Below are 13,956 nucleotides of genomic sequence, written 5' to 3' on the forward strand. Positions count from 1 at the left end.
GATCACCACCATTCCCTCCTCACATCATGCTAACAGAGGGATCTTGTTTCTGTGCTTTAAAAAGCGAAGTTGGGAAATGGAAGTGAAATTTCAGGGCACTCAAGCTTCACACGTGCCATGACGCTAAAGCAGTGACTTCCCTTGGATTCTCGTGGATCAGCTGCAACCATGGAGGCAGCAACAGTGGGACTGGGTAAGGAACACGGAATGAGTCACTGAGAGTGAAGCCCTTTTGCACCCAAAGGCAGGAGAAGGCAGTGAGCAGTCACCTCTCTGTGGAGAGGGAACCTCCCCGTGCTCAGCAAAGGTAACTGTGCCTTGTCTTCCTGACACTCCACGAGTCAGCATGAATCCAAGCTCTGGTCTTTGCTTACCCCTCCTGTGAGCAGCTGGAGAGCAAGTTTCTTGATATATTTCTGCATGGGCAAATCAACAGCTTTAGCCTGTCTAGTAAGAGCTTCTGGGTGATCACGGAGTTCTCCGTGGTCACGGCTGAGCTAGAAGTAAACAGACTCAAACTGTTATATTCCAGTGAATTTCACAGGAATTTGGGCTTCTAAATATCCCTCTGGACTCCTAAAAACCCAAATATAATTCTTGAAGAAGGTTTGCTATCTAGATAAGACCAGCTGCCAGAACTTTTCAAACAAAACATTAGACTGGATTCTTGCCATAGTCGTAAAAATCAGGAAGATTTCAGACCTAAACAAATAAAAAAAGAAAGTCTAACTTAAAAATGTAGATTTTTTTTTTTGATGTGCTGTTCTTTGGAATTCCTATAATTAAAAAATAAATGTGTTGTTACTATCTCATAAGAAAATACATTTCATCATGTGCAACCCAATGCACATAGGGAATCAGCATGTGAAAGGGTAAATGCAAAAGTATGAAAATACAGTCCTTTAAATGTGACATTAAAGTTTAACATATTAGTACAAAACTAATACACTAAAATAGATGTACAGGTGCAAAAGGCGACCAGGTTGTAGAAAAAAGGTACCAGCTTTTTTTTTGTTTTAAAAGGCTGAATTAAATTTGCTAAAAAAAAAAAAAAAAAAAAAAAAAAAAAAAAAAAACCAAAACCAAAAAAACCCAAACCTCCCACAAAATAAAACCAGAAGCAGCATTAAACCCAAACTGATAACATGCTGTCTCTAATAAAGCAATGTATGTACAAAAGAAGTGAGCGAAGCTGAATTTTTCTGCTGGCATGAAGGAATTTGTCTGACAGAAGTCAGGCCAGAAGTTGGAAGGAATGGGATGTTTACAACTCCTTAGGCACAGAGAAATAGTGAAGGTTGCTTTCACAGGGCAGATTTTTTGTACAGGAAGTCGGGTTTGTTTGGAGACCTCCTTCCTCTGCTTACTGCATCTTCCCTTTCCAAATCCATGTTTCTCTGTGCTCCGTGTTCCAATGGCTCATCATCTGCCAGTCTCCTGCTGGGTCTCTCTTCTGGCATTTCAGAGGTGTAGGCAGAGAGGGAAGGTCTGTTGGAGGTTAGCCCATAGGTTAAATCCGTTTCCATTTTTGTTCTTCCCCTGACGTGAACGGGGCCGTTCCCAGCACTCTCCTGGGCAGCCAGGGCCAAGTCCAGTCGCTGGGGAGGTTGTTCTAAGACATCGAGGTGTATTGGCTCATTCTTTTGCCTGTGTTGATGCCCATCTTGGGAGAGCAGGTACTCCCTCCTGGAATCCTCTTGCTTTTTAGGAGATATCTGGGAAGGTAGATAGGCTGACTTTAAGCCACTTGGTGATGCCTTACTGTGGCTATACAAATCTGGGCCAAAATAAATGCCTTGTGAGGGTGAGGGGCTGTGCCTGTTGGGTGCTGGAGTGGAGGGTCTGCATGCAGCATTAGAGAAATCATAGAAGTCAGGATACTCCTGCGGGTTTTCTCGAGCATCTATTTTTTGCTCTATTGCATGTTTTTTCCGGGATGTAGGCAAGTGTCTGTTCTGAATACACGAAATGTGCTGGGGTGGGCCAGGCCCTACCTCTGTGACTGCCTGGCTCAGCTCTGTGTCGACCGTCAGCTCTGGTAATCTTCTGTCTTTTAACGACATTGCTGACACACCCATCGCGATATCCGGCATCAGTTCATTCAGCAAGGGCTGAGTGCACTGCAACAGAGAGGAAACTGGTCCATGGAAACAGACAAAGGCTAAACACAAACCGTATTTAGGACTGATTTTGTAATTCAACATGACATTTACTTAATCTACCTCTGCCCAGACGACCTCACCCTGCAAGTTCCCTGTGCTGTTTAAAGAACACATGTACCCGCCAACCTTCACCCTCCTGCTGCTCTCCTTCATGGGGCTGCTGTGCCACAGAAACAGCTCCTTTTACATGCACCTTGCCTTGAATATGCAGTAAAGGACACTGGACTGCTAAACTCCTTAAAGACAGGACCTGCCTTGAGCCATTTGCAGCTATCAAACTAAACAAGGTACTCAGTGCACAACTTAAATGGTTTGTTACAGCACAGAGCTCCAGTGCAGGGAAGCCTCAAAACATGTATGTTGTCACTAGAGGCACAACCCTTCTGCTTTTTTTCTTTTTCCCACTTTTCAAAATAAGTTAACTGCATACACACACACACACACACACACACACACACGTGTGAGTATGAGTGTGTACACAACAGCCTCAGGGCTTGGAGGAACATCAGTTACAGTGCTGACTGGATCCACAAAGTGATGGAAGCTGCTTCAGAGCATTCTTCTCTCCTGCTCCTACGCTTGTCTCAGAGTGGAAATGTTCATGTCACAGACCTCCAGACAGAACAGTCAGATTTTCTACTTGCATTTATCATTTATAATGAAAGCAATTTTAGTAATCATCAATTACTAGTAACTCACAAATTGCAGAAATAAATGCAGAACAAAAATCGCCCATATCAAGCCTCTGCTCCTCCCTGCAGTATTTAGAGACATTCTAGGAGAAATATTTCTAATGTGAAAAAGATGACTACATGGTTTCCTTAGGGAAGTCAGTATTGATCAAAGAAGACACATGCTACAAAACCCACACTTGAACAAATGTTGGCAAACATTTCTAATGTGAAGTTAAATATTTTAACCTAAAGTACAAAAAGAACTGCAATATGTTCAAGACAATTGCTAAAGGGAGAACAGAATGAAATCCATGTTTCCATTCTGAACTCCAGGGTCAAATCCACATCTAATGTGCAAGTTTTCAGTGTGACAACTCTGCACTGATAGTTTTTTTACTGCAGAAATAAATTATCAAATTTTTGTACTTCGCAGAGCTATGTCTTTGTCCAAAATCTTACAGTTCATTGTTTCCATTGCTTTACATTGTAGTTCAGCAACAATTGCTTTGAAATGCTGTAACAAAGCCCTTTGTGCTGGCAATTACCAATTTCTGCTTGCCTGTCCTTTTCACAGCTGTAAAGCCTTCACATTCTTCACAGATGTGTAAAAAGGGAACCTGTTTACTTCAGGACTACTTACCTGTGAGTAGACAAAATACCATCACTACCTCTACATGTGAATTACAGCATGTAGTCCACAACTGAATTGGCTTATGCTTTGGTTCAGTGTAGAGCAAACTACATTTGCCACACGAGGAGTGGCTGAGGTCACTTGGTCTGTTCAGAAGAGGTGACTGAGGGGAGACCTCATCGCTGGATACAACTTCCTCATGGGAAGTGGAGGGGCAGGCACTGATCTCTCTGGTGACCAGTGACAGGACCCAACGGAATGGCCTGAAGTTGTGTCAGGGGAGGTTTAGGTTGGATATCACAAAAAGGTTCTTCACTCAAAGGGTGTTTGGGCACTGGAACAGCTCCTCAGGGCAGTGGTCACAGCCCCAAGTCTGACAGAGCTCAAGAGGAGGTTGGACAATGTTCGCAGGCACATGGTGTGATTATTGGGGCTGTCCTGTGCAGGGCCAAGAGCTGGACTTTGATGATCCCTGTGGGTCCTTTCCAAATCAGGATATTCTACATTTCTAAGATTTCAGAAGACTGATGAGTACCAGCTGCCCCTCCAAAAATGCTCCAGTCCCTGGAACATTCATTCTTCCAGGGATCAAGGCATGCCTTTGGGATGCAGAATGAAAAAATCTCCTAACCAACAAAGATGCTCTTTCATTTAACAAAGCCAAGTTACTTCATCATATAGAAGGAGCTGGAAAGAATTCTTAAAGTACTTTGAGTGGCCAGAGATAGAAAGAAGAGGAGAAATCACAATACTTACTACTTGTTTCTCAGCTGCCATCACTGCTGCTGCTGCTGCCACCGTTTGCCTCCCCAGAGCTGTGGTGTTGGTGCAGTCAGGTGGTACTGCCTTAGCACTGGGCAAGTAGACAGGTGGAGGAGCAGCTTTGGGAGCCGTGCGGGAGTGGAACAGCGAGTGGTTACACGGGTAAGAAAAGGAACGTGAGGGATGTTGACTTGGCACCCTTTGTTTCCAGCCCACTTTGAACTGGTTATGAATAGGAGTTGCTGGTGGGTGGTATGGAGGTGGAGGAGGGGGCAGTGGTGGATGGAAGGCCACAAAAGAGTCCAGTTCTGTAAACATGGTTTCTGCAGTGGGAGTGCTGTTAACACGGCATCGTCCAGACTGCCTCATGGTCAGCACTGGGCTCTCGTCCCCGAAGCGCTCGTCAGGGAAGAACTTGTGAGGATTCTGCAAAGGAAAAACCCAGCATGAGGCAAAACAAAGCAGGAACCCATCGAGAAAAATCTCCTAAACCAGCATTTATTGGAACTGGAAATGTGCTAGTACTGCAACTGGCTGGTTGTGCCACCTACCACCTCACCAACCTGGGGTGATTGCAGCTAACACAGAACATTTTTCAAAAACAAGACAGATCCACTCCAAGTTGATCCACAAACACACTTGGTTAACAGCAGTGCATAAACACAAGTGGGATTTCCAGTTTCCTGGCCCTGATACGTACTGTGCAGACTTCAGATATTAGTTACCACTTTTTCTCTTCTCTGATTCAAGAATAAATAATAATCTAGATTTCCAGATATGGTTCTACTGTTCTCATCAACTCCCTCTTCAGGAGTTATCTTTTTTTGTCCCCAAAACCTGTGTCAGTAAGAACCCCCTGAATGGCAATTTATACATTGCCCTTCCACATTTACAAAATCACATACATCAGATGCAACTGGCGTTGGCACCTGCATAGCTGCCCAGGCATTTCGAAGCACTCATGCACCTGCTTGTGCACACAAAGTCCTTCCATTGCAGATTACACAATTCCTGGCCTTACACAGCGTTTTTCCATACCTGCAAGAGCTCAGCAGCAGCATCAGAAAGCCCAAATTCCCGCAGCACACGGATCTGGATCTCATAGCTGACCGTGGCGCCCTCTCCGCAGTTGAGCGCGTAGGCTCTCTGCACCTGCTCCGTGTGACGCAGCTCCTGCAGCCGCTTGATCATCTCTTTCACCACCAGCAGATTGGGAACTGCAGGCATAACACAGAATGGAGACAGTAAGTGTGATTGCGATGGTTAGATTTATTCTGAAGGCAAAAAATTAACCTCAGGCTGATTTGTTTGGCTTTTTTTCGAAGCAGCATTCTGCCAAGAACTGTTCTACTTACACATGCTCTGTGGAGCATCACTAAGCCACATGAGATAACACACATCATACAAATGGCAAAAACATACACCACTTTTCCAGCTTCTGCTAGAATGAGTCACAAATAGAGCCTTCTTTGTAAACCCTTCTGATGCAGGAATTCCATGACTTGAGGTGGGGGCAGGATATCTTAAATAACAACTGACTGTTCCCTCATGATTTCTCCAGGCCAAGAATTCATTGATTTTTTTTGGCATACACTTCATACTTCTAGTGCAACTCTATAATCACAAGACCATAACACCAGTATGTAACTAGAGAAAGTGCATTTTACGAAAGTTACACAAACTGTAAGCCAACAAAAACCTGTTAAAATTATGTTGTTTTATGCAGCCATACTGAAATAATTTTTCAAAAACCTTTCCAGAAGAAAATAATATATAATTTGGGGGATTTAGCCTGTTGCAAAACTTTCTCATGTCACTTCTTACTGCTGTTTGAGGACTAACGGTATTTCTTTGTGGTGTTTCCATCCTCAGGAAAATGTGCACATCATAAGAGAAGATAAAGCCAGATCTCTGATTATATAAGTTTTGGTGTCTGATCCTTTACCAGTGTTACAAGTGTTATATATCACCATGACCAGATGTCCGTAAGGAAAGCTCATAAACAGATCATACAGCAAGAACAGTGTGAAAAGGTATTTGCATTACAGAGGAGGAGAAAATCCAACACCACACAACTACAACGGGTCCCAGTTTCACAGAGTTTACATTGGTATGTGAAGGATTACTAGTGCAAAATATTCCCCCCGCAATGGAGTTCCTGTACTGGGAGAAGGAAGGAACCCATTCTATCCAGTCTTCAAGGCTTGGAAATCAGTTCTCCAGTGCTACCTTCCACACACTTACATTCTTGTGAAAAACCCTGGTTTAGCAGCCAGATGTTTAGCTACACCCAACAATTTGCTCACACTGAAAAACAAGGCCTTAAGAGAAGCCTGAAGCAGTTCTCTAAACTAGTAGGTATAAAAATGATGTAAGTTTTTCATTAAAAAGTGCTGTCTTCTCAAACCCAGGTTTGTCTCTGGTTGGTTTGGGGTTTTTCTTAACTGTTTTTGATGTGAAACACATGGAAGAAAGATTATCTATATAAATAATACAATTCTCTCGAGACAGTTGCAGGATTTCTACTTCAACCTGAAACTGGAAGATACCTAAGGAGACCCAACCACCTGTACAACCTGCCCTCGAATCAGAAGAGGCTTCAGCAGAGGCTGAATTGTTCTAGCAGCGCTGCAGGAAGAGCACCAAGACACCCTGCCAGCAGCGTTTATGCAAACATAGCCCTCAGGCAGTGGGCAGGGAGGCAGGAAGATGCCAGGGACAGATGGAGAAAGATGAGCTGTAGAGAACTCTCTGTTCTGAGCCCAGCCCAAGGGGCACGGAGGTGACACTGCCCAGCTCTCCCCTGGCAGTTCCTGTGCTGTCTGTGCTTCAGGGTGTGTTCCTGCACAAGTTACAGGTTTGATAGAGGCTTTAATCTCAAATGAACTGGGCTCCATCTACCCGTCCTGCAAGGCATTGGCAAAACAATCAATTGTTTTGCTTAATTACACAACTAAGCAAAACAGACAATTACCAGGACACAATTCCTGTGCTCCAACTGCTGGCCAAGCTCAGAGCTCATATCCATGCTCAAATTAAAGGGCTGGCAAAAATTCCTCCCTATTTAAATTGTACAAACCAGGCAGTTTCAGACTGGTCAAGATGTCTCATGTTTGCCAACAGAGCCAGTTTTTCTTGGAATATGAGAACTTTTGCAAAACATTAGAGACCTTTGAGAACCTGTTGCCCTTCTCAACCTCCTTGGAAACTGAGATTGAGCAAAGTGTTATCAAAGTCATATCTTACAATGAAATACTTTACATTGGATTCATAGTGAGTATATTTATGCTTTTCTGTGGAGGGTGGGAAAAGTCCAAGTACTGTAATGCACTGCTGAGGTGTCACAGCTGTGAATTTCTAAACAAACAATTAGTACTTTTATCAGATTTATCAGAGGTTTTCAGAAGGCTTCACCAAGTCTCCTCCCAAATCACAAGAAGCAAATAGATCAAAACCATTCCACAAACTTTCCTAGAAAACTTTTAACTGAAGAATGTTTCGAATCTTCCTAACAGCTCAACTTACATTCTCTTGCAGCAATTTCAATTCATTTTTTTTGCCCTGGCTCTATAGCATCTGTAAGAATAGTTTATCTACTTCCTTTCATCATAGCTGACTGAAGGGAGACATAATTGATACACAAATTGCTTATAAAACGGGGAGCTGGGAGTGGTGAAAGGAGGAAGATGACTGTTTTCTTGGTGGCATGTCATCTTTATTGCTTTTCTAGAGACTGCCAAACTGATCCCTATCTACTGAAATGGGATACTTTGATCTAAAAGTGGATGCCAAAAGTTTATGCAAGTGTAACTAGAGACTGCATAACCTCATGGATTAACCATGCATTTAAAATTACTAACTACACAGAAACACCATCTACCACAGGACATCTCCAAGCTGCACATGGTTGAAAAGCGCACAGAATTTTATGGGGAATTATGAGAATTATTTTGAATAAGCTTTCTGTGCTGTGCTTTCCTTATACTCTCACTTCTGGTAATGGCTAGAATAAAGACATTAGGCTAGACACAAACCCTTGACCTGACCCAGTATAGACACTTAAAGGGCTAAACGCGATTTGGCCTCCATCTAAGACCAAATTACCTCACGTTTTGTGGCACGTTTGTTTTTGTATTTCAGCATGATGGTTGCCTTTTATGGAATTGTACAATGTTGACTTTCATTTTGTTGTCCACAGAGCTTCCCTCAGCCAGCCTGCATTCACACAGCTGGCTACACCTACCTGAACAGTGTCTCCCACTTCCTTCACTGAACTGAAATTTCATCTCAGACATTTAGCTACCTAATCCTGCCCTCCAAAACACCCACTGACCCTTTGTGCTGGTTGTCATCAGTTGCAAGTTTTGCCAGCGTGGTCTCTGTGCACACTGACTATTAGTGGGACTGAGAAAAGGGGGGAAGAGCTACATGCTTTGGGAATCCCTCCAGTCTGACACCAAAAGATTGAATGCATAAATGACAAAATATATTTAGTATGTATTTTCCTGTCATGGGGAATGTCACACCAAGTATTCTGAAGTCAAGAGAGGCCACACCTACTTGCACCTATAAAAATGTTCTCTGCTGCACAAGGAATGAAGTTGGTTTGACTTTGAAGCTAAAGTGGATTTGGTAAACTGAAATAAGTGTTTTGAGTGCCTACTTCCAATATTTTTCTGGCAAACTGAGTTAAGCTGATTTCCCTACATGCTCCCTGGAATTTTGAAAAGAAATCAGTATCTTGCCATTTTCCAGCCACCTGGATCTTACCCATCTTGGACGATTGGTTGCAGGAAACTAAGAACCCTGTAGAAAACTCTGAGCACAATGCTCCTGCAAGTGCTGTACAGTTTAACCAGTCCAAGGTTTTCAGATTGTTTTTTAACTACTTGCTATGGCATCCAAAACCAGTTAATGTCTTCAGACAAAGAAATCAGTATCTTGCCATTTTCCAGCCACCTGGATCTTACCCATCTTGGACGATTGGTTGCAGGAAACTAAGAACCCTGTAGAAAACTCTGAGCACAATGCTCCTGCAAGTGCTGTACAGTTTAACCAGTCCAAGGTTTTCAGATTGTTTTTTAACTACTTGCTATGGCATCCAAAACCAGTTAATGTCTTCAGACTAGACCAATGCAAAGGGACTGGTGCAGTATTACCCTCCAAGGAAAGCAAAGCATTCAGTAAGTGGCATTCACTCCCTCAGGCCCCAGCTCACCCCACTCTCCCAGGAGAGCAATGGGCACTGGCAGCAACCAGCAGCCTTACCTGGGATCTCGTTGGCTATGACTGATGGAGGACTGGACTGGTTGGTGCTAACTTGCTGGTGGGTAATGACATGGCAGCACTGCGGCACCGCGTTGTTCACCATGTACAGCGTGTCGGGCACGTTGGACATTCGCACCATCCGCAAGCGAACGAGGTCGGTTTGTTCCACCATCATCTCATCCAGCACTGACTGCAACGACAGCCACCAGAGACCCTCATGAAGGCACTGCACACACCCCACCACGACCTGCTGCAAGCACAGTCCTGAGGACAGGAGTCTTAGCAATGCCTACACCACAGTAACTTTTCCAGGTCGCAAACAGTACTTGGTTTTTCCTCAGCATTTGTACTGCATTCCCCAGTCATGGCCAGAGTTGAGTTTCAGAGCTAGGAGCAGGCAGGTGAATAAGACTTGTGGAGGTTGCTTTGTTTGTGCCTGTCAGATCAGAAGTGACCTTCTCAAGGCCAGACCCTCTGGGCTTTGTCTCAGACAGTTACTCCTGTGGGTCTCAACTCTGTACCACTGAGTAGAAGGCACCAGTCTGAAAAGGCAACTCACTTCCTTCAGGCATTGTCAGAGAATCATAGAATTTTAGGGGTTGGAATGAACCTTATAGATCGTCTAGTCCCAACCCTCCTGCCATGGGCAGGGACACCTCCCACTAGACCAGGCTGCTCAAGGCCTCATCCAAGCTGGCTTTGAATACTACCAGGGTTGAGGCATGTTAAAGAACAGAAAGTGCTTTATGCCTACCCTTTTAAGATTCTCATTTACTGTTAAATAGGCTTCTTTCAAAAACTGGGAGGCTAACAGGGGAGTAAAAAAAAAAAAAAAAGTAATCAGAAATCACTCCACCCTCTAAGGTTAAAAAGCCAATAATACTTTTAAAAATATTCACAGCATAATATGAAACTAGCAGAAACAAGTAGGAATCCTGACAGGGGGGTGGGAGGTGCTAGAATGCACTTTTTACTTCAGATAATTACTGAAGCACTCCCATACCACATACCTGAAAACTGAGAATCAAAGCTTTTATCACAGGTTCTTTAACACATTTTTGTTAGTTTCATCAATTCAAGATACAAAGATAACATTTTAACTGGCTAGTCTTCCATTGCTGTTTTAGTGCCACTTGTTGCTCTCCAACTTTGTGCCCAAAGTGCAAAGTAGTTTTATTTCTTCCTTTCACTCAAAGAGGACATCGACAACAGCTCATCCCCTCAGAAAACATTTTCCTTCTCAGGCACAGGGCAAAAGCTCTGAGTTCATCAGAGCAGTGGTCAGTCTGTAGGTGATGGGGATGTACACAGCTTCACCTAATCCTCTTGTTCTGCAGTCACCCGCACTGCTGGGACTCCTGAGCTCTCAAATTAAGTCAGAGCTACCTAACGTGGTGGCATTAGTCAGCAGCCCAAAGGATTCCCATTCTGTCAAACAGAACGTGGCATGTTCCTGCCCCACACGGCACCATCTCCACCCTGTCACCAAACAGCACCAGCAGAGATGCGACAAGATCTTCACTTTGACAGTCCTCATGCCAGAAATTAAATAGGGAAGCTACTGCCTGAGTGGGACACAAAGGACTTCAGCCAAACTGGACACGAGATATTTATTCCATTTTGCGGAGGATCAAAATATTTTGGGGCATGTTCTGATTCAAAGAAGAAGATGAAACATCAGAGTCCTCTGCTGAGTGGAACAGCAGTTCTCCACCCAGCTCTGGGGGGAGCTGGGGAGCCTGAAAGACCTGGCACCAAAGCTGCTGACTAGCTGCAAAGTGGGACCCTGAGGCTCTCACCTTGCCATCCGCCTGCCGGGAGGGCTGCCGAGGAGCTGGGCCGGCAAACTGGCTGGAAACCAGGGAGGTTTCCCTCAGAACGCTGCTTTGTTTCCGCTGGAATTTCATCAAGATCTGTCTCGCAAACATTTCAATTTCGACAAAAAAAAATTTGGTTGAAATTTTTTTCTGACCAGTTCTAGAGACTTGAGCCTGATGATCAATCTTGTGAGTCTTGTTAAATTGAAAATGTTAGTAGTTTAGGCCAGTACATGTAAAGAGACACAAAAAAATACCAGAATCTTTCCCTGTTTACAGAACCCCCTTGAAGACTGCAACCTGACAACAGACAAGTGTTGCTGATGACTATTACCTTAGCCTCCTCCACATATGGTGAGAACAGTCTTGGCCGCACATATATTCCAGCATTTTTTTGCCTCAGCCAGGCATTTGACTTTCCACCTTCTGATGTTGGTAGCATGTCTGAAGGAGGAGTGCTAATCAGGCCTCTCTTCATCTTTAAGAATCAAGAAAGAGTTTTATGGGTTTTTTTAATATATGGCAAAATATTGCAATACATCCATTTTTTTACACTGGATCTTTACACCATTGATTTTTCTTTAGCCTTCTGATAGATTTAAAGAACAGAAAATTTAACCAGAGAGTTACACATGTATTATTCTCAATGACAACATTTTAGAAGTTAATCTTCAAAAAAACCAAACCAACCCAACACTCACCAAAGCAAAAAAAAAACCCCCAAACCCCACCCCTGAACATGTAGCAAAAACCCAAAACCCAAACCCCACACCTGAACATTGTAGCATCTGAAGCACAAAGAACCCAGAGATAGTATTTGTCCTGACTTACTGCATCACTCAGTACTTCACTATTCATGGGTAAGATGTGCTCAATGCGGACAAAAGGTAAAAGTGGAGACAGGATCTCCCTCAGCTCCTCAATGTCAAGATCTCTCCTCTTCACACCTCTTTTATTCACGCTGTGAGCAGTACCACTGAGTAAATTAGGCTCTGTGGGAAGGAACAAGACACGCTAGGTTTGCATCAAGAAGTTTAAATAGGGCAGCAGGAGTTACAGGGCCGATGGGAGTTTCAGAAAAGGAAAGAAAATCCTAATTGTAAATCAACGGTGGTCATCAACATTGTGCCACAAAACTATTTCCTGTCTTAGAATCAGATATGAAGCATCCATAGAGACAGGCTCAGTTTATACAAGCACAGGTCATTTGCACAGCTGCCAGTTTCAAAGCATAAGCCAAGCAGAAAATACAAACACAGTGCTTGGGGTAAATACTTTTAAAGCTCCATGAAGAGCTATGCTATGAAAACATTTGTACCTTCCTGCTAGCAGCTCCCCCAAGGACTCTCTCCTGCAGCTCCTCTCCCTTTTCCCAGCAGTTTTCAGAGACTTGTTTTCCACAAATTAAGGCCTGAAGAGTCCACTGGGTTACATTATTCTAGCCTCCTTGTGAAACCCACCTTACTAACAACTGTGCCAAATTCACACTGCTCCCATGGTCACAGGATACTATTTGTGTTGGGATTGGGTATCTTCCTAGGGACAGCAAGATGACAAAGTACGACACACTCAGGTCACTCTCCCCCCCCAGTGAACCTCATGTGCATTTTAGGTATTGTGCCCAACCCAACTTTGACTAGCTTCACTCTTTGAGGAAACCTGTCAAACACATCCATCTTCCTTCAACACAGGCAGCTCAAGTTTTGGCCACAGCTCATTACAGCCTCTAAAGACTTGTGGCATTTGAGTGACACAAGCACATATTCAGAGCTGCAGAATCAGGAAAAAAAATTACTGGTCTAAATTTGGCCCTAATTTGACAGAACTTGACACAGCTCTTATTTCTGTTTTTGCTTATCGTGTTATCTGATGATCCCAAGGAAGAGAAGTGAGCTGTTTACTTATGGAACACCACAGAGCAGGAAGCTGTGCAGTTACTCCAAATGAGCAGCTTCTGCCCCAGTCCAGGTCTGGTACTGTTTAACTGGATCCATTATGACCCACTGTGCCCTAAGACAAACACTTAGAAAATCCTGTTTTGAAAACAGGTTAATACTTACTCAGGTCACTAGAAAAAAACATCTTTTAACTGACTTTGTGCTGCATTTCGTAAAACATGTCCATGACAAAGCAGTGATACTGCAAGCACTAACAGTGGAGTTCAGAAACATGGTCAGCCCTCCCAAGACAGCAGTCACACCAGCACTGCTCCATTTCCACATAGGCAGGTCCTTCCCTTTCCGTTCCTCTTGTTGCACAATGTGATGGACACTTTGTGGTACAGATGAACTGCAAGCTACTTGCAGTTGTTATTTGGGAAATACATGTTTAACCTACTTCCCACATCCAACACATGTGAGATTGCCCTTGAAGTTACCACTGTAGCAACAATGTGCATCTCAGCTCATAAAAATACATCTATATCTACTTTAGGAAAAAATCTGATGGCACTTGTTGGCTTTTTTCTCACTACCACAGATTTCTGTGGGAGAGACATACTCCAACTGAAGTGAAAGGCTGACACAGTAAACTAAGAATAAGACTACTGTGAGAAGCTTTCATAAGCACAGAGAAGTAAAAGATCCTGCAGGGTTTTTTTATTTGATGAACTGGTTACAAGAAAAATAATTCTGAGACAACAG

At 43.5% G+C, this 13,956-nt stretch overlaps 1 protein-coding gene across 1 annotated transcript in view; it reads right to left on the reverse strand.

The window, feature by feature from the left end:
• Nucleotides 1-1,304: 1,304 nt before the first annotated feature.
• The window catches only part of BTBD7 (BTB (POZ) domain containing 7), a 30,790-nt gene continuing 18,138 nt past the window's right edge, over nucleotides 1,305-13,956 (reverse strand). The window contains exons 5-10 of the mRNA XM_009070126.1: nucleotides 12,146-12,306; nucleotides 11,649-11,792; nucleotides 9,498-9,687; nucleotides 5,268-5,446; nucleotides 4,224-4,655; nucleotides 1,305-2,120 (exon numbers count right to left, since the gene is read on the reverse strand). Coding sequence (XP_009068374.1) covers nucleotides 1,305-2,120; nucleotides 4,224-4,655; nucleotides 5,268-5,446; nucleotides 9,498-9,687; nucleotides 11,649-11,792; nucleotides 12,146-12,306 — 1,922 coding nt within the window. The remainder of the gene's footprint in view (nucleotides 2,121-4,223; nucleotides 4,656-5,267; nucleotides 5,447-9,497; nucleotides 9,688-11,648; nucleotides 11,793-12,145; nucleotides 12,307-13,956) is intronic.

The sequence above is a fragment of the Acanthisitta chloris genome, unplaced genomic scaffold (genome assembly GCF_000695815.1).
Source record: "Acanthisitta chloris isolate BGI_N310 unplaced genomic scaffold, ASM69581v1 scaffold14792, whole genome shotgun sequence".
In the NCBI taxonomy this organism is placed as follows: domain Eukaryota; kingdom Metazoa; phylum Chordata; class Aves; order Passeriformes; family Acanthisittidae; genus Acanthisitta; species Acanthisitta chloris.